We start from the raw sequence: 26514 nt of genomic DNA, 5'->3' as shown, positions 1-26514 counted from the left end.
GAACTGGGGATTCAGCTAGGTATAGGTACCATGCTGTTGCAGCAACTGTAATATTTTTCTAAACTACAGATTCATTTTAAATTTCATTTGTTCAAGTGGAAAAGTGAGATTTTTATGTGATTTATTTCCTAAATTTTATTTATGAATGAATAGAAAACATTCCACAGCAATGTGTCTTAATCCTCTTCCTCTTCTTCATCCTGGTTAATCTGGAAGTAATGCAATCCATAATTCTCTTTGCTGTTGGCAACAACACACAAGCAGTCTTGAATATCGTTCTTCAAATATTTTTTGGTGAAATATTTCAAATACCTTTTGTAGAAAGGCACCTCAGAAATGACAGTGATCTTGTTCTTACTCCATTTGATGGTCACAACCCCTCTGCCAAGATTCTCAGCTTTCCCCTTCACCTTGATCCTCTCCTGGAGGACCTGCTCAAAACTGGCAGCATCCATAATTCTATCTTCTACAGGATGGGTGCAGTCAAGTATAAAATTAAAAACCTGCTTTTTTTTTTGCCCCCTACTTGTGACAAGCTTTTTCACAGGTGCCATGGCGGCAGAGGGGGACGTTCATATGATTTTTTAAATAATTTGTGTTATTACATATATACATTTTTGACATTGTGCTGCCAAGCATTATAAAGTTCTTAAGTTCATTGTACACTCTAAGCTGATATTTCCACACGAATTCTCTTTCTCCTTTTTTCTTTATATAATAAAAGTGTCCTTGATGTTGAGGTTACTTAAAAGAAGCTCTTTGTTGAAAGTGACCTTTTAAGCCTTTCTGTTGAAATCATTTTAATTTACTCTTAGTCACCAAAAGTAGTTTAAGAGTAGCATTAATCCTGTTACTAATTAAAATTTCTCTGGATTATAAAAATAATGTGAACTTAAATTTACTATTTTTACCACATTTACTCAAAGAGTCTTACAAGAAAATCCCCTGCTTCATTCAATCTACATTTATTGAAATATTATTAGTAAATAAAATAAAATTATTTACATACACATACATGATGTACAATGTGGTTTTGTGAATGGGTTCATGCTGTTATGTATGTCCACAAATGAAGGATATGTGTTTATGTACACATGGAGGCCAGGAGACAATAGCTCTTGTTCTTCAGAAGCTTTAGCCTCCTGTTTTGATAGAGTGTCTCTCCCTGTACCTGGGGCTTATCAAATAGGTCCAGATGGTTGCCCCATGGATTCTCTTGTCTCTGTTTCTCTGGCTCTGAGATTACAAGTGTTCACCACCATAACCTACAGTTTAAAAACTATGTTTTTCTTCTATTGAAAAAAGTTTTTTCATACAATGTATTTGATTAGATTTCCCCCTTTTTAGTTCTCCCAGTTCATTCTCATCTCCTCTTCCACTCAGATCCACACACTTTCTGTCTTTTGTAGGAAACACACAAGCCTGTAAGCAAAAATAGGAAAGTGAGAACAATTAGTCTCATAATAGGGGTATTTCAGGCAAAAGGAGGACCCTGTCAGAATAAGGGAGTTGAAATGGGTTGTTTTCCACTATCTGAGGTCCTTCTCCAGTGTTTGGACTCACTGGATCTGGGTCTCCACAAGGCAAGACTCTTTGATAGCTAGGCTATGCAGGATCATCTGATGTGAGGGATGTAAAGGAGGAAGATGAAGAAGTCTGTGAGGCTGGATCATCTGGGACTATCCACTTTGAAACTCTCTTAGATGTAGATTTTAAGGAAACACCTAGACTTGGCAGGGTATTGGAATAAATGTGTACATTAGGAGAAGATAAAGTTACATAGGCTAGGGAAAAAAACAGCCCCTTAAGAGAAAATGTTGCCTCACAGCTGGAACAAAGACCTTCAAAGATCTTTTTCAAGAAGAAGCCAAAACTGCCCCAGAGATCTTCCAGGTTGTTGAATTAAGCATTGAGAAAAACAATAACTCCTGTGTTACCCCAGGCACAAGGCTTGAGTGAGGAGACTCCTTATTCTCACAATACTCCAAGGGGAGAGAAGAAAAAATATTTCTGTTCCACACAGACACAGAGTTCATTGAATACTGAAAAAAAGTTTGTTAGAACTCAAAGTGGCCTTCAGAGGTGAGAGGAGCTCTTTGCTTTGTACAGGAAAATGGACAGTGCTTCAAGCTGGGTGCTTGTGAGAAGCTCTGTAAGGCAGAGACTCCAAGATGTTGCACATTTGTGTTTCCACAGAAGAATTTACAGCAAGCAGTCAAAGCTTCCTTTTTCGTTTTAATAAAAGAAGAATACATCTTTCTGAAGTAATTCTAGAGCAATGTACCCTTTCTGCTGGCTCAGATTTAGCCGAAAACTGACACTTGATTAAATGGCATACCTCTCCCATGAGCCAATATTTAACATTTGTTATGATACATTTGCTTTATTATCAGTGTCTATAGTAAATAAAGTCAAGTACATTAGCAGAAAATTTTGTCCTAAGTGTACATTTGAAACTTTTAGGCCCATTGTCTTGGTACCTGGGAGAGGAGATTCCCAAAAGCAGCAAAAGGGAAGGGAAGAACACTTCACTGCAACAGGCAATAGGTGGAGAGCCTTGGGCTGTGGATTGACAGGGACAGTTATAGACTTTCAACCAAAATTAATCAAAAGAGATGGGAAGGACACTTCATACTCATCAAAGGAAAAATTGACCATGATGACATCTCAGTTCTGAACATATATGCCCCACATTCAAGGGCACCCATATTTGTAAACGAGAATTACTAAAGCTTATATCATGCATTGAACCCTATACATTAATAGGAGACTTCAACACACGTCTCTCACCAATAGACAGATTGATTGAGATGTAAATTAAATAGAGAAATAATGAAACTAATATTATGAGTGAATTGGACCTAACAGGTATCTGCAGAACATTCTATCAAAACACAAAAGAATCTACCTTCTCAGCATATCATGGAACCTTCACCATGTACTCAGGCACAACGTGAGCCTCACAAAATACAAGAAATTTAAAATAACACCGTGTATTCCATCAAACCACTGTGGATTAAGACTAGACTTCAACAATAACAGAAACAATAGAATGCCTACAAAGTCATGGAAACTGAACAGCTCTGTAGTTAATGACCACATGGGTCAAGGAGTAAAGAAAGAAAGAAATTAAAGACTTTCTAGAATTCAATTAACATGAAGGTACAACATAGCCAAACTTATAAGACACAATGAAAGTAGTGCTAAGAGGAAAGTTCATAGCACTGTGCCTTCATAAAAAAAAAGTGGAGAGAGTTCATAGTACCAACTCAGCAACTCATCTGAAAGCTCTACAAAAAAAAAAAAAAAGAAAGAAAGAAGTAAACACACCCAAGAGGAGTTGACTGCAGGAAATAATCAAAATCAGGGCTGAAATCAATAAAATAGAAACAAAGTGAACAACACAGAGGATCAACAAAACAATGAGCTGTTCTGTTTTGTTTTTTGAGAAAATCAACAAAATAGACAATCCCTTAGTCAAAACTACCTTAAATACAAAGGGAGAATATCCAAATTAATAAAATCAGAAATTAAAAGGGGATCTAACAACAGACTCCAAGGAAATCCAAAGAATCATTGGATTGTACATCAAATACCTGTATGTCACAAAATTGTAAAATCTAAATGAAATGGATGATTTTCTTGATAGATACCACTTGCCAAAGTTAAATCGAGATCATATTAACAATTTAAATAAATGTATAATCCCAAGGAAGTAGAAGCAGTCATCAAAAGCCTGCCAACCATAAAGAACCGTGAGTTAAGTGGTTTTAGCCCTAAATTCTACCAGAATTTCAAGAAGAACTAATACCAATATTCCTTAAACTGTTCCACAATATAGAAACATAAGGAGTATTGCCAAACTCACTCTATGAAGCAACAGTTTTCCTGTTGCCCAAACCACACAAAGACTCAACAAAATAAAAGAGAATTTCAGATCAATTTTCCTTATGAACATTGATGCAGAAATATTCAGTAAAATGCTTGCAAACTGAATCCAGAAACATATAAAAAATATCATCCACTATAATCAAGTAGGCTTCATCCCAAGAATGCAGTGATGGATCAACATATGAAAATCCATCAACATAATCCATCATATACATAAACTGAAAGAAATAAAATACACGACCATCTCATTAGATGCTGAAAAGGCCTTTGACAAAATCCAATACTTCTTCTTCATGTTAAAATTCTTGGAAAGATTAGGGATTCAAGGCCCATATCTAAACACAATAAAGGCAATATATAGCAAGCCAATAGTCAATATCAAGTTAAATGGAGAGAAATGTAAAGCATTCCCATTAAAATCAGAGACAAAGCAAGGCTGCCCACTCTCACCATATCTCTTCAATTCAGTGCTTGAAGTACTAGATAGAGCAATAATACAAGTAAAGAGATCAAGGGGATAGAAATTGGAAGAAAAGTATCACTATTTGCTGATAATATGATAGTATAAGTATGCGACCCCAAAATTTCTAACAGAGGACTCCTACAACTGATAAACACCTTCAGCAAGATGTCTGGAAACAAAATTAACTGAAAAAGTCAGTATCCCTTATACAAGTGACAAGAGGGCTGAGAAAAAATTAGGGGAACAACACCCTTCATAATAGCAACAAATAATATAAAATATCTTGGTATAACTATAACCAAGCAAGTGAAAGACCTGCATGACAAGAACTTCAAGTCTTTGAAGAAAGAAATTGAATATTTTAGATGATGCAATGATCTCCCATTCTTGTGATTGGGTAGGATTAACATAGTACAAATGGCCATACAATGTGGAAAAGAAACCTTTTTTAACAAGTGGTGCTGCTCTACCTGAAGGTCTGCATGTAGAAAAATGCATATGGACCAGTATTTATCACGCTTCACAAAACTTAAGTTCAAGGACCTCGACATAAAACCAGAGACTCTAAACCAATTAAAAGACAAAGTGGGGAAAAATCTGCAACTCATTGGCTTAGGAGACAACTTCCTCAACAGAACAGCAACAGCACAGGCTCTGATATCAACAATAATAAATGGGATCTCATGAAACTTAGAAGCTTCTGTAAGTCAAAGGACACTGTCAATAGAACAAAATGGCAGTGTCTAGGTTGGGAAAAAAATCTGACCAACCCTACATTAGACAGAAGGCTAATATCTAAAATATACAAAGAACTTAAGAAATTAAGCACCAACCAATCAAATAACCCAATTAAAAATGGGAGAGTTTGGTCTTTGTGTGGTTTAGATATCAAGGTGACTGTGGCTTCATAGAATGGTTTTGGTAATGATCCTTCTGTTTCTATATTGTAGAATAATTTGAAGCGAATTGGAGTTAGTGCTTTTTAAAGTCTGGTAGAATTCTGTTACAACCATCTGGCCCTGAACTTCTTTTGGAAGGGTGATTTTTGATGATTGCTTGTATTTTCTTGGGGGATATAGAACTATTCAATCTTTCTATCTGATCTTGATTTAATTTGGTAGATGGAATCCATCAAGAAAATTGTCCATTTCCTTTAGATTTTCAAATGTTGTGGCATATAGGCATTTGTATTAATACCTAATGATTGTTTGTATTTCCTCAGTGTCTGTTGTTATGTCCCCTTTTTCATTTCTGATTTTGCTGATTTGGATTGTTTCTGTCTGCCTTTTAGTTAGTTTGGCTAAGAGTATGTCTATATTGTTGATTTTCTCAAGGAACCAGATCTTGGTTTCATTGATTCTTTGAATAGTTTTATTTGATTCTAATTTATTGATTTCAGACCTGAGTTTGATTATTTCCAGTCGCATCTACTCCTCTTGGGTGTTTCTTCTTCTTCTTCTTCTTCTTCTTCTTCTTCTTCTTCTTCTTCTTCTTCTTCTTCTTCTTCTTCATCTTCTTTTTCTTTTTTCCTAGTGCTTTTGAGTGAGCCATTGAGTTACTTGTATGAGATTTTTCAACTTTGTTCTTGAAGGTGCTTAGTGCTGTGAATTTTCCTCTTTGCACTGCTTTCATTTTGTCCAGTAAGTTTGAGTATTTTGTGTCTTCATTTTCATTGAATTCTAAGAAGTCTTTAATTTCTCTCTTTATTTCTTTCCTATCCCAGCTGTCATTGAGTAGGAAATTGTTCAGTTTCATTTGTGTGTAGGCTTTTTGCTATTTTTGTTGTTGTTGAGGTCCAGTACATGGTGGTCAGATAGAATACATGGGATTTGTGCTCATGTATCGGTAGGATTAACATGGTGAAAATGGCCATGCTACCAAATGCAATCTACAGATTCAATGCAATTCCCATCAAAGTAGCAACACAATTCTTTACAGAACTTGAAAGAAAAATTCTAAACTTCATATGGAGAAACAAAAAACCCAGAATTTCCCAAACAGTCCTGTACAACAACAGATCCTCTGGAGGTATCTCCATCCCTGATCTCAAGTTGTACTACAGAGTAATAATAATAAAAACTGCTTGTTACTGGCATAGAAGCAGAAAAGTGGATCAATGGAACTGAATAGAAGACCCAAAAATAAACCCACACAACTGTTAATACTTGATTTTTGACAAAGAAGCCAAAACCATTCAATGGAAAAAAAAAACAGCATCTTCAACAAATGGTGCTGGTCCAACTGGATGTCTACATGCAGAAAAATGAAAATAGATCCATATTTATCACCCTGCACAAAATTAAAGTCCAAGTGGAGCAAAGACCTCGATATAAAACCAGATACTCTAAATTAGTTAGAAGAAAAATTGGGAAGACCCTAGAACTCATTGGCACAGGAGACAACTTCCTGAACAGAACACTGTCAGCACAGGCTCCAAAAGCAACAATCAATAAATGGGACATTATTAACATGAAAAGCTTCTGTAAAGCAAAAGACACTGTCGTTAGAACAAAACAGGAGCCTACAAATTGGGACAGGATCTTTACCAACCCTATAGCTGACAGAGGGATGATATCTGGAATATATAAAGAACTAAAGAAGTTAAAAGGCAATAATTCACGTAACCCAATTGAAAAATGGGGTGTGGTGCTAAACAGAGAATTCTTTGTAGAGGAATATAGAATGGCAGAGAAACACATAATGTTCAACATCCCTAGCCATCAGAGAGATGCAAATCAAAACGACCCTGAGATTCCACCTTACACCCATCAGAATGGCTAAGATCAAAATGGCAAAAGACAACACATGCTGGAGAGGCTGTGGGGAAAGGGGAACCCTCCTCCATTGCTGATGGGAATGTCAACTAGTACAACCACTATGGAAGTCAATCTGGTGCTTTTTCAGACAATTAGGAATAGTGCTACCTCAAGATCCAGCTATAACACTCCTAGGCATATATCCAAAAGATGTTCAAGTACACAACAAGGAAATTTGCTCAACCATGTTTATAGCAGCTGTATTGGTAATAGCCAGAATCTGGAAACAACCAAGATGTCTATCAACGGAGGTATGGATACAGAAATTGTGGTACTTTTACACAGTGGAATACTACTAAGCAATTAAAAACAATGAAATCATGAATTTTGCTGGTAAATTCTAGAAAAAATCATCCTGAGTGAGGTATCCCCAAAGAAGAAAGACACACATGGTGTACACTCACTTATTTAGACCTATAATATAGGATAAACATACTAAAATATGTTTATCATTAATACACCTAAAGAAGATAAACAAGATAGAGGTCCAGGGGTAAGATGATCAATCCACATCTAGAAAGACAAAGGGGATGGACATTGGAAATAGGAGAACACGAGTAACAGGACAGTAGCCTACTACAGAAGGTACCTTAAAGACTCTACCTAGCAGTGTATAAAAGCAGAGGTTGAGACCCATAACCAAGCCTTCAGCAGAGTGCAGGGAATCATATGAAGGAAGGAGGAATTAGTATATTCCAGAGGGAACAGGGAGCCCCACAAGGTCCAAATATATCTGAGCACAGGGGTCTTCTATGAGACTGTTTATCCAACCAAGGACCATGCATGGATATAACCTATAACCCCTGCTCAGACATAGCCCATGGTAGCTCAGTATCCAAGCGGATTCCCTAGTAAGGGGGACAGGAATTGTTTCTGACATAAACTCATGAGCTTTCCCTCACCCCTGAGGGAGGAACAGCCTTGCTAGGCCACAGATAAGGACATTGCAACCATCCTGAAGATACCTGATAAGCTAGGGCCAGACGGAAGGAGAGGAGGACACCCACTCTCAGTGGACTCTGAAGGGGACTGGGAGGGGAGGATTGGAAGGGAAAGAGGGAGAGGGCTACAGCTGGGATACAAGTGAATGTATAAAATTATTTTAAAATAAAAAAATTAAAAAAAGAATACACGGGATTATTTCAGTCTTCTTGTATCTGCTGAGGATTGCTTTGTGATCAAGTATATGGTCTATTTTGAAGAATGTTCCATGAGGTGATGAAAAGAAGGTATACTCTTTTGAATTTGGGTGAAATGTTCTGTAGACATCTATTAGGTCCATTTGATTTAGGAGCTTTGTTCAAAGACCTCAACATAAACCCGGACACACTAAATTAGTTAGAAGAATAAGTGGGGAAACTTTAGAACTCATTGGCACAGGAGATGACTTCCTGAACAGAACATCAACAGCACAGGCTCTAAGAGCAACAATCAATAAATGGGATCTCATGAAACTGGACAGCTTCTATAAAGCAAAGACACTGTTCTCAGAACAAAACGACAGCCTTCAGACTGGAAAAGGATCTTCACCAACCCTATATCTGACAGAGGTGTAACATATAGAACATATAAAGAGCTAAGGGAGTTAAAAAGCAACAAAGCAAGTAATCCAATTAAAAAATTGGGTACAGAGTTAAACAGAGAATTCTCAGTAGAGGAATATAGAATGGCAGAGAAACACTTAAAGAAATGCTTAACGTACTTAGTCATCAGGGAGATGCAAATCAAAATAACCCCGAGATTTCAGCTTACACCCATCAGAATGACTAAGATAAAAAACTCAAGTGACAACACATGCTGGAGAGGATGTAGAGAAAGGAGAACCTCCTCCATTACTGGTGGGAATGTAAACTTTACAACCACTTTGGAAATCAATCTGGTGCTTTCTCAGACAATTAGGAATAGTGCTTCCTTAAGATCCAGCTCTACCACTCTTAGTCACATATCCAGAAGATGTTCAAGTACACAACAAGGACATTTGCTCAACCATGTTTGTGGCAGCTTTAGTCATAATAGCCAGAACCTGGAAACAACCCAGATATCCCTCCACAGAGGGATGGATATAGAAATTGTGGTACATTTACATAATGTAATACTATTCAAAATTAAAAACAAGGAAATCATGAAATTTGTAGGCACATGGTGGGAAGTATATAAGATCATCCTGAATCAGGTATCCCAGAAACAGAAAGACACACATGGTATACACTCACTTATAAATGGATACTTGGCATATAATATAGAATAAACCTACTAAAATCTGTACACCTAAAGAAGCTGAGATAGATGGAGGACCCTGGGTAAGATGATCAATCCTCACTCTGAAAGGCAAATAGGACAGTGATTGGAAGAAGGAGAAATCAGGAAACAGGACAGGAGCCTTCCACAGAGGGCCTCTGAAAGACTCTACCAGCAATGTATCAAAGCAGATACTGAGACTCATAAACAAACTTTGGACAGAGTGCAGGGAATCTTAGGAAAGAAGGGGGAGATAGTAAGTCCTGGAGAGGACAGGAGCTCCACAAGGAGAGCAACAGAACAAAAATATCTGGGCACAGAGATCTTTTCTGAGACTAATACTCCAACCAAGTACCATGCATGGAGATAACCTAGAACCCCTGCTCAGATGTAGTCCATGGCAGCTCAGTAGGTTCCCTGGTGAGGGAAACAGGGACTGTCTCTGACATAAACTCAGCGGCTAGCTTTTTGGTCGCCTCCCCCTCATGGGGGAGCAGCCTTACCAGGCCAGAGGAGGACAATGCAGCCAGTTCTGATGAGACCTGATAAGCTAGGGTCAGATGGAAGGGTAGGAGGACCTCCCCTATCTGTGGACTTGGAGTGGGGCATAGGAAGAGATGAAAGAGGGAGGATGGGACTGGGAGGGGATGAAGGAGGCTGCTACAGCTGTGATCCCAATTCAGTGATGGGGCTCATACCTGCTGGTCTGTGAGAGCCTTTCCATGGACAAAGCCTGGGTGGCCCATGTCAGTACTGTTTCCTTCCTTCCCTGTGGGGCCCTCTCCCAACAGGAACTCCCTGTCTCTGGTGCACTAGGGCGTGCAGCTCCGTCTGTGCTAGAGAGCTGGCACACAGCCCCTGTCTGTGCTGGTGGCAGGAGGCCAGTTCAGTGATGGCGGCTCAGAGCTGCCAGTCTGCGAGCTTTTTCCAGGGAAAGACTGGGTGACCCGTGGCCAGTCCTGCTACTTTCCTTCCCTGTGGGGTTTTCTTGCGACTGGGACTCCCAGTCTCTGGTGTTTTTGTGCCCACCATCCAGCCTGGGAAGGTGATCGGGACACGCAGGCTTGTGGCTCTGTTCAGGCAACCTAGTGCGTGTGCAAGCCGGGATCTCTTCCGGGTTCTGGCTGGGTGGCCTGAAAGTGGACCCTACTGGTTCCCACGCCCAAGGGGTTTCCTCTCACCTGGGAAACATGATCGCTGTTGTTTTAGGGCCCAGAGTTCAGTCTCTTGGTCGCTGTATGGGAAATGTTGTCCTGCTTCTTAGATGCAGTGTTCTCCTGGTGCCGCCATCTTGGCCTCTCCTGTTTTTTCTTTTTTTGTCTTGTCTTTTCTTATTTCATTTTTTTATTTCAGTTTTTGTTGAGTCATTACTTGGTGTCCTCATTTGTTATTGTTATTTACATTGTTGACTTCTTGGTTTAATTTTGTAATTTGGCACAATCTAGAAAATCATACAGGTCTTTTCGATTTTCCTACTTAATGGAGTACACATTTTAAAAATATCCTCTTACAATACTCTGAATTCACTTGGTATCTCTTATAATGTTTCCCTCTTCATTTCTGATTTTGTTAATTTGGCTCCTCTCTGTTTCTTTTGGTTTGTTGGGCTAAATATGTGCCAATTACATTCATTGGTTCTTTTTATTGTTTTCTTTGTTTCTGTTCTGTTCATTTCTGCTTTTAATATTATTTCTTCCTGTCAACTGTGTTCTATTTTGTTTTTTTCAACTTTTTGTTGTGTATAATTATGACATTTATTTCTGCTGTTTGTTTCTGATTTTTTTAATGTAGGCACTTAGAGCTATAAATTTTCCTCATATGATTACTATAGATGTATTCCAGGAGTTTTTTCTTATTGTTTTCATCGTCAAATAATTTCAAGAAGTTTTTATTTCTCCATTGATTTATTTTTTTGACCCCATCATCATTCTGTAATGAACTGTTTAATCTCCATGAGGTTTTCTATTTAATAGACATTTGCTTCTTATTACTTTAGCTTTTATTGCAGTGTGGTCAAATTGCATACAAGGAGTAATTTCAAAGTTTTTTTTTTTCATTTCTAATGATTTGTTTTTCACTTCAGGGTGCAGTTTATTTTAGAACAGTTTCTGTGTGCTGCAGAGTAAAATGTGTCTTCTTTCTTGTTTGGTTAGAATATGCCCAAGGTATCTGTTAAGTCCATTTGATGTATGATGTTATACATTTATCTTAGATTTTTGTTTTTTTTTGGTCTGGATGACCTGTTTATTGGAGAATGTTTGGTATTGAAATCACTTAGTAATTATGGATTGGTGTTAATCTGTGAATTTTTAGTCCAGGAGTAGATCTTTTTAATGTAATTGGGTATCCCAGACATTGATGAATATATATTCAGGGTAGTAATGTTTTCTGTTAACTTTTTCCTCTATTAGAATGAAGTCTTCCTTTTATCTCACCTAATTAGTTCCAGTAAAAAGTCTATTTTATCAGATGTTTGGATAGTGACTCCTGCTTTCTTCCTGGTTCCATTTGATGGGGTTACTTTTGCCCATCCTTTTACTCTAAGGTGGTTCCTGTCTTTAAAACTAAGACATGTTTCTTGTAGGCAACAGACAGATGTGTTTTGTTTCTTGATCCATTCATTCACTCTCTGTCTGTTGAGTGTAGAATTGAGGACATTCATGTGTAAATTGTTGTTGAAATGTGTGTGTTAGTTCTGGCCATCAAATTGTTAATTTTGGAGTTGTTCTCATTGGTACTCTCTGTTTTAATAATTGTGGCTTCGTATTTTATCCCACAGTGTCTCTGCTATGCTCATTCCTCTCTTCAGCCTAATAAAATGCTTCCTGTGTTGTCTTAGGTCTTTTTTTTTTTTTTTTTTGGCTGTATACTTTGTGGAAAATTGTCCTCTTTCTTCAGTCATAGCAGTATATCTCTGTATATATTATTTTAGATTGGATATCATTTAAGACCTGGGATGTCTTACTGTAGGCTCTTCTGGCCGTGAAAGTTTTCCTTGAGGAATCAGCTATTCCTATCCACTCTTTTCCTGGAATTAGGCAAGTTCACATTTCCATTGGATAGGTTTTCTTTATTTGTGACTTGTACTTTTTCCCGTAATGCTCTCAGTCCACTGTGTATTTGTTGTTCTGTATACTTAGTTTTTAACTACATAATGATGGGAATTTTTGTTTCTGCCATGTCCTTGTGTACTGTGTGCATTTTGTATTTCTATGGGTGTTTATTTCTGCACTTTTCTCCTTGTGTTTGCCTTTAATTTGGGATTACTTTTCCCCATCTGAGCCTGTAATTTCAAGGTTTGATTTTTTTTCATGTGTTCCTCATCAACAATACTTTCCAGGCATGTTCTTTCTGAACTGAGCTAATACCCATCCACAAGCCCAATTTCTACTGATAATACAGTTCTGTTACCTCACTTCTGTGTGCTCTGTAAGAGAGATTAGTTTCCCCTAGTGTGTTTGGAGGATGTGAAATTTTATTAATTTTATAAAAAGAGCTATTAATACCCAGGTAAGACCCTGAAGCCACTGTCAAGTAAGCAGGGAGGCCACAACAGATGTTTTGGAAACAGGAAGGATACTTTGGTGAATATTTTTCTATTTGTTTTAAATAGAATATTTTTATTGTTACTTTTGTTTTGTTCACAAGGTTGGGAATCAGTTAATCCACACAGACAGGCATGGCCTGGAGAGAACAGTTCATACACAGAAACCCAGAGCTCATCTGTTCCTACTCTGCTGTTCTGCTGGAATTATGAAAGTTCACTTTTCATTTGATGGTATCACTTTCTAACAACCTCAAAGACAAAATTATCTTCTCCATATGACAAGATAATTATGGATCTAGAGGGAGATGAGCTGATGACATATCTTCCTTATAACTACTTCTTTGGGCATCTTTCTACATGGATGTTTGTCAAAGGCCCAGACCGGTGAGTGTTTCTTATTTCTCTTCATTAACAGGGAAAGCTGTATGTAGGTGGTAGAAATAAACAGGATTATCTGTAAGAAATGAGTAGAGAATTCTCCATTTAGAGTATTACTTTTAAGCCTCACTGTATAATAAGCATAAAATGGATTCTTGTAGACATAAAAATATCACTGTAACGATGACTAAAACAACATAGATTTCACTTACTGTGGTCTCTGATGATAACATATGTGACAGTAGAAGGGCACTATTGAAAATCAGACAGGGCCTAGCAGAAGGGTGAATAGAGAGAAAGGAAAGGCTAATAGGATGGATGTCATCAATGGGTAACATATATGGAATGAACATATTATGAAACCCATTTTTATAATAAATGTACATTCATATATATGAAAAATAGCTCCAGATGCAATACTTTAAAGAACATACCTGACATAAGATTCTCTTGGGTGTGTACTCTAATAATCCTAATTCTAAGAATATAATTCCATCTAGGTATTGCCAACTGTCTTTGTGTTCCATCCATTTAACAAAACACTGAACTAACTTAGAGGGTGAAAAACAAAGAACAGACATTATTGGTTTGCAGGAGTACATTTATTATAGTAAGGTACATTAAATTGTATTTTGTATTTTTTATTTTCCTATTTTTCTCAGGTATGGCTTTATGTGTTTAATTACATGAAACATAACCTAAAATTATTCAACTAATATCATTAATTCAGTGTTTCTCAGTAATGATCTAGCCTGCTAAGTTTGCATATACTTGGGAAAATTAGGAAAGTTTCAGCTGAAGTCCTAGGAAAACACAAGATATTGCCGACATTCTAGAAGTTTAAAAAAATATTAGATAGATTTGTTTATTCTATTACATTGATTTCTAGTAAAGTTTATCTTTTAGGAGTCATTCACTAATTTATTAAATAAATATTGAATTATTTTTACAGAAATGTAAACTGGATAATTTTCAGAGTTTTTCTTTAGAGTTTTAGTTTCTTAGAGTTTTGATTAAAATGTAATCAATTTTAATATTTCCCTTTTTATAAATTGAAATCTATAATATGGCTGCTGATAAAATATGAATAAACTTTCCATTACCAGTGAGAAAAATGTTTTTAAATTTTGAATAGTATAAAATTATTTAAAGTCAAAATCCCTAAGGTTTTCTACATTACTTACAAAATAAAATTTTTCATTAAAATATACATTCACAAAGAAATACCAAGTAAATTTATGCACAGGTGATGATTATCACAGGTCCATTTTTATTTTGCTGGAACATCATTTGCTAATGTAGATAAGAGAGTCAAATGGACAATGAAGGCAGCTGTGGTGGGACATAGCTATAATCTCAGCACTTAATGCTTAGGCATGAGCACCATGTGTTTGGTTGAAGTCAGTCTGAACTACAGGTTGAGACCTTATTTCTTTATGTCTTAATCTCCTCTCTTTCCCTCTCTCTAACATATACATGTAACAAAATTAAACTGAAAAACAGATAATATAAAATTATGAAATAGTTTTTTTTAAGGGAATAAATGATATCAGTTAATGTCTTGAGTTAGTGTCACTAGCCACAGAATATAAATACCATAAAAACCAAATTGTAGTATGAATTCATGCTTTCAAGCATTACAGAATTTACAGTTTGTTTTGTGTGACTTACATTAACTATCAGCACTGGTACAACATGAAGGACCAGGGATTTGATCAAGTCAACTGGAAAAAAAAAGACACATTCTCCATTTTCCTTAAAGTTCATTTTATTTCACTAACATATTTTATCTAATTCTCAGTTCTCACTCAAGTGATGTGCAGGTATTCATGTTAGGAGCCCCCACACATCATATACTATCCCTCTATTCTTAGACTCAGTATTCCAAAAATCAATATCTCTCTCTCTCTCTCTCTCTCTCTCTCTCTCTCTCTCTCTCTCTCTCAGACACACACACACACACACAGACACAGACACACACACACACACTTTTCCATTGAACACTTTCTTATCTTTATTTAACTCATGACATGCAAACTGTGATGAATCTCTGAGCTTGATGGCTTCCCCACAGTCTCTGCAGTGACACTCCTGCTGCTGCTGCTTCATCTCAGGGGAGCTGGATCGTTAAGTGTGGGGCTGTAATATTCTAGTCAGTTTCTGTGTGCTTCCAGTCACATCTGCACTAAACTCAATTTCCAAAGAACAATTCGTGCATTTAAATTATTTAAGAGTATCATGTAATAGATATGAATTAATACCTTATTGGTAAGTGATCAGCATTTATTTCTGCTGTCCTTAACTATTTTACAAAGGTTTCATGGAAGTAGCTTGAGTGGCTATGGTCTCCATCTCCTGAGATCATTGAAGATCTATTCTTGTTGCTGACAGTGGACAGTTCATCAGGTACCACCATACACCTAGTTACCTGAAAGTCACACACTTACTTTATGCTCTGTGAGTAGTCATACTGCTTTTAGGTCATTACCCACTAAATATGGTAAATCTTAAAATGAAAATGATACTTCTGGCATACTTGAATGCTTTTTAGATTACTAAATTTTTACTAAGCAGAAGGCAAATATCAGCATCATTTATAAGACAAGTCTGTTCTAAAATCAAATACTGTGATAATGAAGTGGTGAAGGGTTTTTTTTTTTCCTTGTAAAAGTTTAGAGCTATGCACAAAGCAGTTCTTCATCTTTTGTTGCCGGTGTCTTCAGACAGCTGCCTGCACACTCGTTAGTTCTGGGTCAATCTAACAGTGACGTCCTCTCCACTATGATGAATGTGTATGGATACACTTTGGGCTTTATTACTCACAACTGAAATTACAGTTAAAATTAGTGTGAAAAACCTCCAGCACTGCAATTTCTTTTTTTTTTTCATTGTTGTTGTTGTTTTTTCAAATAAAAAATGAGTTTGCTCAGTGCATGCAATGTTGACAACTCTGTAGCCATGGCAGCTATGGTCTTTTTTTTTTTCTCATCCAGTCTCAGCATCAGTGAAACTCAGAGAAAGGTGTCACTTGATCATTTAGAAGGTATGTCACTACTGGATGAGAGAAACATTTAGGAAGCAATAGATATAAAGTAGAAAGATTGAATAATATACCTTTGGAAAAAGAAAAAAACATTTTTAGAATACTATTTTTATCTTATGATCTTTTTAATGACATATTACATGTGTTATATTAATAAAGTGTAGATATATAGTTCATGAAAATTATTATACATATATGGTTTGTGCATTTGTGGTTTTAAAATTGGAATAAGGTTGTTGCTCTTTTAAATCGGAGACCAACACTTGAATAAGGTTTAATCAGGGAACTTTCATTTATTTATTAATTGTTTCTCATATATGAATATTTTTAAGTGCTTCTCTGCCATTCGATATTCCTCTACAGAGAGTTCTCTGTTTAGCTCTGTTCCCATTTTTAAGTGGATTACTTGGTTTGCTGCTTTTCAGCTTCTTTAGTTCTTTATATATACTGGATATGAGTCCTCTGTCAGATAAAGAGTTGGTGATGATTCTTTCCCAATCGCTTTGTTTTGATGATGGTGTCCTTTGCTTTACAGAAGCTTTTCAGTTTCATGAGGTCCCTTTTATTGATTGTTGCTCTTAGAGCCTGTGCTGTTGGTGTTCTGTTTTCTCCTGTAGCTACAGGAAGTTTTCTCCTGAAGCAATGAGTTCTAGGGTATTCCCCACTTTTTTTTCTAGCTGATTTAATGTGTCTGGTTTTATATTGAGGTCTTTGATCCACTTGGACTTCAGTTTTGTGATAATGGTGATAAGTATGGATCTATTTTCATTTTTTCTACATGTAGACATCCAGTTGGACCAACACCATTTGTTGAAGATGTTATCTTTTTTCCATTGTATGGTTTTGGCATCTTTGTAAAAAATCAGGTGTCCATAAGTGTGTGGGTTTATTTCTGGGTCTTCTGTTCGGTTCCATTGATCCACCATTCTGTTTCTATGCCAGTACCGTGCAGTTTTTAAAACTGTTGCTCTATAGTACAGCTTGAGATCAGGGATGGAGATACCTCCAGAAGATCTTTTATTGTAGAGGATTGTTTTAGCAATTCTGGGTTTCTTGTTATTCCATATGAAGTTGAGAATTTTCCTTTCCAGGTCTGTAAAGAATTGTGCTGTCAATTTGATGGGAATTGCATTAAATCTGTAGATTGCTTTTGGTAAGATGGCCATTTTTACTATGTTAATCCTGCCAAGCCATGAGCATGGGAGATCTTTCCATCTTCTCATATCTTCTAATTCTTTCTTCAGAGACTTGAAATTTTTTTTCATACAAGTCTTTGACTTGCTTGGTTAGGGTTACACCAAGGTACTTTATGTCATTTGTGGCTATTGTGAAGGGTGTTGTTTCTCTAATTTCTTTCTCAGCACTTTTGTCTTTTGTATACAGGAGGGCTACTGATTTTTTTGAGTTAATTTTGTATCGGACCACTTTGCTGAAGGTTTTTATCAGCTGTAGGAGTTCCCTGGTAGAGTTTTTGGGGTCACTCACATATACTATCATATCATCTTTATCATGGATAAAGAAACCATGGTACATTTACACAATGGAATACTATTCACCTTATTAAAACAAAGAAATCATGAAATTTTCAGGCAAATGAATGGAACTAGGAAAGATCATCCTCAGTGAGGTAACCCAGACCCAGAAAGACACACATGCTATGTAGTCCCTTTTAAGTGGATTTTAGCCATATATTACAGAACCTAAAAAGCAATAAAATAAGCAATTCAATTAAAAAAATGGGGTATGGAGCTAAACAGAGAATTCTCTGTAGAGGAATATCAAAGGGCAGAGAAACACTTAAAGAGATGTTCAGCGTCCTTAGCCATCAGAGAGATGCAAATCAAAACAACCCTTAGATTTCACCTTACACCAATCAGAATGGCTGATATCAAATACTCAAGTGACAACACATGCTGGAGAGTTTGTGGAGAAAGTGGAACAATCATCCATTGCTGGTGGGAATGCAAAATTGTACAAACACTATGGAAATCAATCTGGCACTTTCTCAGACAATAAGGAATAGCATTTCCCAAAGATCCAGCTATACCATTCCTAGGCATATATCCAAAAGATGTTCAAGTATACAACAAAGGAATTTGCTCAACCATTTTTGTCGTACCTTTATTCATAATAGCCAGAACTGGAATCAACCCAGATGTCCCTCAGTTGAGGAATGGATACAGAAATTGTGGTACATATACACAATGGAATAGTACTCAGCAGTTAAAGCAAGGAAAGTATGAAATTTGCAGTCAAATAGATTGAACTAAAAAAGATCATTCTGAATGAGGAATCCCAGAAGAATAAAGACACACATTGTATATACTCACCTGTAAGTGTTTATTAGCTATATAATATAGGATAAATATACTAAAGTCTGCACATGTAAGATGGATGACCCTTGGTAAGATGATCAATCCTCATTCAGAAAGGCAAAAGGCATAGACATTGGAAGAGGGAGGAAACAGGGAACAGGACAGGAGCCTACCACAGAGAACCTCTGAAAGACTCTACCCAGCAAGGTATTGAGGCAGAGGCTGAGTCTCATAGCCACACTTTGGGCAAGGAATCTTATGAAAGAATGGGGAACAAGAAATACCTGGTGGGGAAAGGTGTTCCACAAGGAGACCAACAGAACCAAAAAATCTGGACCCAAGGCTCTTTTCTGAGACTGATATTTCAACCAAGGACCATGCAGGGAGATAACCTAGTCCCCTACATAGATATAGCCCATGGTAGCTCAGTCTCTAAATTGGTTCCTGGAAGGGAAACAGAGACTGTGACATGAACTCAACAGCTGGATCTCTGATCACCTCAAGCTGGGTGTGGGGTGGAACAGCCTTATAAGGCCACAGAGGAAGACAATGCAGACAGTCCTGATGACACCTGATAGGCTAGGGTCAGATGGAAGTGGAGGAAGACCTCCGCTATCAGTGGACTGGGGAAAGGGTATGGGATTAGAAGAGGGAGGGAGGGTGTGATTGGGAGAAGACAAGGGAGGGGCAACAGCTAGGATACAAAAATGAGTAAATTATTATAAATAAAAAATAAAGAAATAAATTAAGAAAAAAGAAAGGAGCCTGAAGTGACAGGAGATCGACAAGAAGAACAACAGAGCCAAGTAACCAGGGCATCAGCCAAGGACCATGCAGGAACTGGACATAGGTGCCCTACAAAGGTTAAGCTGATGGGCATCTTAGACCTCATGGGGGTGCTCTAGTAAGGGAAGTGGGGACTCCATCAGACAAAGCCACACTGGCCAGATTTTTGATCACTTTCCTCTTGTGGGACTGCCTTGCCAGCCCACAGGAGAAGAGAACATGCTTAGTCCTGATGCAACTTGATGAGCTGGGCTGGATGGGAAAGGAAGCTCCACTTTTTGAGAAAAAGAGGAGAATGGAGAGGAAGGTAGAGAGTTTGGGAAAGGGAGGATGGATGGAATATAACAGGATGTAGAGTGAATAAAAATAAAATTAAGAAAAGAAAAAAAATTATTTACTTCCGGCCTTTATCCCAAAAAAGTAAAGAACAATATCATTTGTCTAAATAGCTCGAAGTTAATTCTTTAATCCTGAATTGAAGCTAGCAAAAGGTTTAAATGTTATAAGAACTACACTGGAAGTCATCCAAGTCCACTTACAACCATGATGGTTCTACAATTAATAAATAGTGTGTGGAAAGTACACTAATGGTCTCCAAAGGCATCTATGTCTTCTGTATGCTGAGGATGTAAGATTTTTTTTTTTTCAATGCAGTTTATTCAGGAACATTGAACAATCCTCGGACCCCAGGGAAAGCCAGCCCACAGCTTAAATAGCCTCTGGGTAGCCAACCCAGGCGTGCCACGGGGGCAATGCAGATAGGTCCACATACATGGAAGCAAGCCAGATCCTCAGCCTTAGCCAAATGTGGAATCGTTCATGACAGAGAGCACTCACCATTGGGAAGGTGGAAGGCGGAAACCAGCTCCATCTTTAAGGCATAGCAGTAAGATTTTGTGGAAGAATAAGCAAACAAACAAAAAGAGAATTAAAATAGACCTTTTGCTGATTCAAAGTGAGATTTTCATGAATTATCACTGTGATTCAATTAGAAATTTGAATGAAATCATTGTTACAAAATACTGCATATTAAACTCATAGACTATGAGACTGACTCACCTGATTGTTTGGATTCTTTTAGTGATTTTTTTCTTCAGACTGACACAGTTTTTTCAGTTGTACAAATGTGATTAATATTTTGTGATCCTCACTACTATTTTAGGTGGCAACAATAACATGAGGCAATTTAAATCAATAGGATTATTTTTCTAAGTTGATATGCAGGTGCAATGCAGGCACACAAAGTTTCAGTTCTGTATAGATATGAATGTGGAGGCATTTGTTAATCTATATGTGCTATATATACAAGTGACACATGGAGGCTATATACAAATGTAGGCTATGGTGGACAGTCTGGACCTTCAAAAGTTAAAAATATGGATTAATAAAAAATTAGTGAGGAAAATGGAATTATGATACAGACATACTGTCCAATGAATTGCAAGTTTGATGGGTAATCTTTTTTTTTCAGATATAAGAACTATGTTTCCACTATGATCTTAGGATGAATACACTTCTCACCTATGTCCTCATTAAAGGATGTCCTTTATATTCAAGCTGGGCTTGGAGTCCTGGCTAATATGTTTCTCCTTTTTTTCTATTCTTTCACAATCCTAGGTCACAGGCCCAAGCCTATGGACATGATGGCTTGTCAACTAACCTTCATTCATATAATGATGCTCCTCACAGGAGGAGACATTTGGCTTACAGACATATTTGAGTCACTGAACATTGAGAATTACATCAAATGTAAGACAACTTTCTACATACACAGGGTAATGAGAGGCCTCTCTATCTGCATCACCTGCCTAATGAGTGTGTTCCAGGCTGTCACTATCAGTCCCAGTAGCTCTCTGTTGGCAAGTTTTAAACATGAGCTTAAAAAATACACGATCTATGCTTTCTTATGTATTTGGTCTTTCAATTTGTCCTTCAATAGTAACCTGATCTTCTATGTTGGTGGATTTACCAATGTGAGTGAGACCAACCAGATGAAGGTCACTGAATCCTGCGTAGTCTTCTCAATGAACTATATCATCAGGGGATTGTTTTTAACAGTGACAACCTCCAGAGATGTGTTTCTTGTTGCAGTTATGTTGACCACAAGTGTTTACATGGTGATAGTCTTGTTCAGACATCAGAGGCAATGCAAGCATCTTCATAGCATCAGCCACCAGAGAGCATCCCCTGAGAAAAAGGCCACCCAGACCATCTTGCTGCTGGTAGTTTTCTTTGTGATCTTATACTGGGTGGACTTTGTCATCTTATTTACCTCAGTCCTTCTGTGGATGTATGACCCAGTCATCCTGACTATTCAGAAATTTGTGATGAATGCCTATCCCACCATTACTCCTTTGGTACACATCAGTTCTGATAAAAGAATCATCAATGTGCTGAAAATCTTGCAGTTAAAACACCACTAGATTTTTTAAAGGATTTTTTTTCTTTTTTTTTAATTTTTTTCTTTTTTTTATTTATTTATTTTTTTCAATGCAGTTTATTCAGGAACATTGAACAATCCTTGGACCCCGGGGAAAGCCAGCCCACAGCTTAAATAGCCTCTGGGTAGCCAACCCAGGCGTGCCACGGGGGCAATGCAGATAGGTCCACATACATGGAAGCAAGCCAGATCCTCGGCCTTAGCCAAATGTGGAGTTGTTCGTGACAGAGAGCACTCACCATCGGGAAGGTGGAAGGCGGAAATGATGGAGCAGCTGAGAGTGGCCATTGTCACAGTAAATTCTACCGGAGCAGACGCAGGACTAGCCACAAGATTATCAACATGGATTGCTGCAGCCATGAATTATCTGAAGGAATGGGCAGGCATGGGAGTGTTAGCAGGCCTTCTGGTGTTGGTCTCCTTGGTTTGCCTGTGGTATATATGCAAGATTAGAGTCTCACAACAGTGTGATTTTTTTTCTTTTAAAAATGATGAAAAAAAAATAAAAGTTAAAAAAATAAAAATAAAAATAATGAATTTACTTTTCTTTATATATGAAAGTGTTGTGCCAGCATGTATGTATGTGTGCATTCCTGGTGCCCTCATAGTCCTGAAGAGTATAAAGCAAGCCTCAATAGATACAAGAAAATTGAAATAGCCACTTGTATTTTATCAGATCACCTTGGATTAAAGCTGGAACTCAGCAACAACAGAAAGAATAGAAAGCCTATTAACACAAGGAAATTGAAAAACCTTTCTACTCAAGGACCACTGAGTCAGGGAAGAAATAAAGAAAGAAACTCAAAATTTCCTTGAATTCAATGAAAAGGAAGACACAATATAGACAAACTCATGAGACATAATGAAAATGGTGCTAAGGGGAAATTCATAGCACTAAGTCCCTTCTTTCAGAAACTGTAGAGTTCTTATACTAGCATATTAAACACCCACCTTAAAACTCTAGAATGAAAAGAAGCAAACACACCCGGAAGAAATACATGAGGAAATAATCAACCTCAGGGCTGAAATCAGCAATTTAGAAACAAGTAGAATGATAGAAAGAATTAATGAAGCCCAGAGCTGGTTCATTGAGAAAACAAACAAGATAGAGAAACCCCTAGTCAAACTAACTAAAACGAAGAAGGAGAATATTCAAATTAACAAAATCAGAAATGAAAATAAAAATGCCCATGTTCTACAAAATTGAAAAACTTTGTTTTTGTTTTTGTTTTGTTTTTTGTTTTTTGTTGAGAGACTTTTAATAACTACCACTATTTCCTAGGGGTTACAAGACTATTCAGTTTGCCTGCCCTTAATTTAACTTTGGTAAGTCCTATTTATCAAAAACATATCCTCTTTGTTTAGATTTTCCAATTTCGTAGAATATATACTCACAGCCAAACATTGGGGAATGTGTCAGGGAACTTGTGGAAAAATGAGAGGAAAGAGAAAAGGACCTGGAGGTGACAAGAGCTTCACAAGAAGACTAGCATAGCCAACTCTCCAGGACCTAGAGATGCTTGCTGGTACTGAAGCAACAACCATGCAGGAACTAGACCTAGGCCCACTACAAAGATTTAACCTATGGTAGGCTTAGGCCTCATGTGGGTACTCTAGTAAGGAAAGTGAGACTGCATTGGACACAGACTCAATTGTCCTCTGTCAGATATAGGGCTGGTAAAGATCCTTTTCCAGTCTGTAGGCTGTCGTTTTGTTCTGATGACTGTGTCCTTTGCTTTTCAGTTTCATGTGATCCCATATGTTGATTTTTGACCTTAGAGGCTGTGCTGTTTGTGTTATATTCAGGAAATTGTCTCCTGTGCCAATAAGGTCAAGGTGGGAGGGGAGTTGGTAGGAGGTGAGAAAGAGGGGAAGATGGATATAGATAGATAGATAGATAGATAGATAGATAGACAGATAGATAGATAGATAAATGGATAGATAGATAGATAGATGGATAGATAGATAATATAGATAAGATAGATATATAGAGAAATTTCTAAGGCTTTCCAAGAGCTCAAGTTCCAGGAGAAAGGCAAGTATACTAATTATCACTTCCAGAAGTTTAGAGGCCACCTAGGACATACCTCCTGTTGCGTATTGAAATCACCTACTGTTAATGGATTCATGTTAATCTGTGTCTTTTAACCCAGTTGTAAAATTTGTTTGATATGAAATTGGGTATCCCTGAATTTGATACAGATTGGTTTAGGGTGGTAATGTCTTCTAGGCCAACTCTTTCTTTGATTAGAATGAAGTTTATCTCTTCTGATTAGTTTTAGTCCAAAGTCTATTTTGTCAGACCTTAGGATAAGGACACCTGCCTTCATCCTTGTTTCATTGCAGCACTTTTGTCAATTCTTTTACTCTGTAGTGCCTATCTTAAAAATTAAGAAATGTTTCTTGAAACAGAAGGTAAACAGAATTTATTTCTTGATCCATTCAGTTATTCTGCAGCTTTTGAGTAGAGAACTGATGCCATTCATGTTTAACTTATTAAAATGTGTGTTTTAGCTTTCTTTGGTCAACATGCTGTTTTTTTTTTCACTGTGACTTTACGATTTAATATTTATGGCTCACATTTTTTCACAGTCTCTCTGCTATGCTTATTATTTTCTTCCAACCCAAATAATGCTTTCTGCATTACCTTAGGTTTGGTTTGTTGAATATAATTTTTTTTAGGCTGTCTATGATGTGGAAAATTGTTCCTGTTCTTTCAATCATAGCAGTAGCTTCGCTGGGTATATTATTTAAATTGGATATAATTTTGGACTTAGGATTTATTGCTTCTGGCTCTTCTGGCTTATAAAAAAGTTTAACTTGAGAAATCAGCTGTTCCTACTCCATGGGGAGTTCACTTTTCGATTTGATGGGTTGTCTTTATTTGTGATTTGCATTTTTTCTCTTAGAGCCTTCCATCCACTCATTTGTTTTCTATGCTTAGTGTTTTAATGTAATGTAAGTTCTGGTTTCTTTGTAAACTCAGTTATGTTATGTCAATATGTTTTTTGTTTAATTCCAAGAGTAGGACTTCAGTTGAGCTTTAGTATGTCTGCAGCTGGTAATTGTATCATGCAGGGCATCACCTTGACAGCTGGTAAACACCTGCATTGTCTGGTACAGAGAGAAGTGTGGTCTAGGGCTCTGAGGAGGTAAACAGGAGAGCCCAGAAAAAGAAAGTGTGGCATGTGATGTTGGCATGTGGTAAGTGGCAGTTAGAAGACACCAGAAATGAACAATGTAGCTTTTGGAGCAGACAAAAACACTTTGGGCTGCAGTGGCTTGGAGGAGACTGCTGGCATTGTTTGCTGTTGATGGAGATCGGTATAGCCCTAATAGAACCAATCAACACTAAACAGCTAGGAGAAAGAATTCAAGGGGTCTGTACTCTTTCTCTCTAGTAACTTCTCTCTCCTACCTAGGGATGGGCGTTAGGGAAATGAGACTTAAAGAACCACACACAAAATATAATAATAATTTAAAAAGGAGAGTTCCATTTTTAACTATATGATGCATAAAAAAATTGCTTCTGCTTCTGGGACAACTCACTCAGGATGATCCTTTCCAGATCCCACCATTTACCTGCAAATTTCATGATTTCCTTATTTTTCATTGCTAAGTAATATTCCATTGTGTAGATGTACCACAATTTCTGCATCCATTCTTCAGTTGAGGGGCATCTGGGTTGTTTCCAGCTTTTGGCTATTACAAATAAAGCTGCTACAAACATGGTTGAACAAATGTCCTTTTTGTGTACTTGAGCCTCTTTTGGATATATGCCCAGTAGTGGTATGGCTGGATCTTGAGGAAGCGCTATTCCTAGTTGTCTGAGCAAGCGCCAGATTGATTTCCAGAGTGGTTGTACAAGTTTACATTCCCACCAGCAGTGGAGAAGGGTTCCCCTTTCTCCACAACTTCTCCAGCATGTGTTGTCACTTACTCACTCATATAGACATACAACATAGGACAAACCCACTAAAACCTGTGCATCTAAAGAAACTAAGCAAGAGAGAGGACCCTAACTAAAATGTCCAATCCCCATCCGGAAAGGAAAAGAGGATGGACATCAGAAGAAGAAGAAAACAGGAAACAACCTAGGAACCTACCAAAGAGGGCCTCTGAAAGCCTCTGCCCTTCAGACTATCAAAGCAGATGCTGAGCCGGATGGGCAACTGTTCGGCAGGTGAACGGAATTTTAGGTAAGAACTGGGAAATAGTAAGAGCTGGAGAGGACAGGGTCTCCACAAGGAGAGCAACAGAACAAGAAAATTTGAACACAGGGAACTTCCCAGAGACTCATACTCCAATCAAGGACTATTCATGGAGATAACCCAGAACCCCTGCACAAATGTAGCCCAGGGCAGATCAGAGTCCAATTGGGTTACATAGTAATGTGAAGAGGGACTGCCTCTGACATAATCTGATTGGCCTGCTCTTTGATCACCTCCCTCTGGGGGGGGAGCAGCCTTACCAGGCCATAGTAGAGGATAATACTGCCACTTTTGATGTGAACTGACAGACTAAGATCAGAAAGGAGAGGAGAACCTCCCCTATTAGTGGACTTGGGGAGTGGCATGCAAGCAGAGGGAGGAGGGAG

At 37.5% G+C, this 26514-nt stretch overlaps 1 protein-coding gene and 1 pseudogene across 1 annotated transcript; one reads left to right on the top strand and one right to left on the bottom strand.

The window, feature by feature from the left end:
- Positions 1-176: 176 nt before the first annotated feature.
- Positions 177-554, bottom strand: LOC110539466 (large ribosomal subunit protein eL22-like). Its single transcript, XM_060378678.1, has one exon. The coding sequence runs from the start codon at positions 552-554 to the stop codon at positions 177-179; it is 378 nt and encodes a 125-aa protein (XP_060234661.1).
- Positions 555-20970: 20416 nt separating this feature from the next.
- Positions 20971-21900, top strand: LOC110542477 (putative vomeronasal receptor-like protein 4; annotated as a pseudogene).
- Positions 21901-26514: the final 4614 nt, after the last annotated feature.

This window comes from Meriones unguiculatus, chromosome 3 (assembly GCF_030254825.1).
Source record: "Meriones unguiculatus strain TT.TT164.6M chromosome 3, Bangor_MerUng_6.1, whole genome shotgun sequence".
NCBI lineage: Eukaryota > Metazoa > Chordata > Mammalia > Rodentia > Muridae > Meriones > Meriones unguiculatus.
The sequence above is the reverse complement of the archived record's forward strand: the minus strand, read 5'-3'. Positions and strand labels throughout refer to the sequence as shown.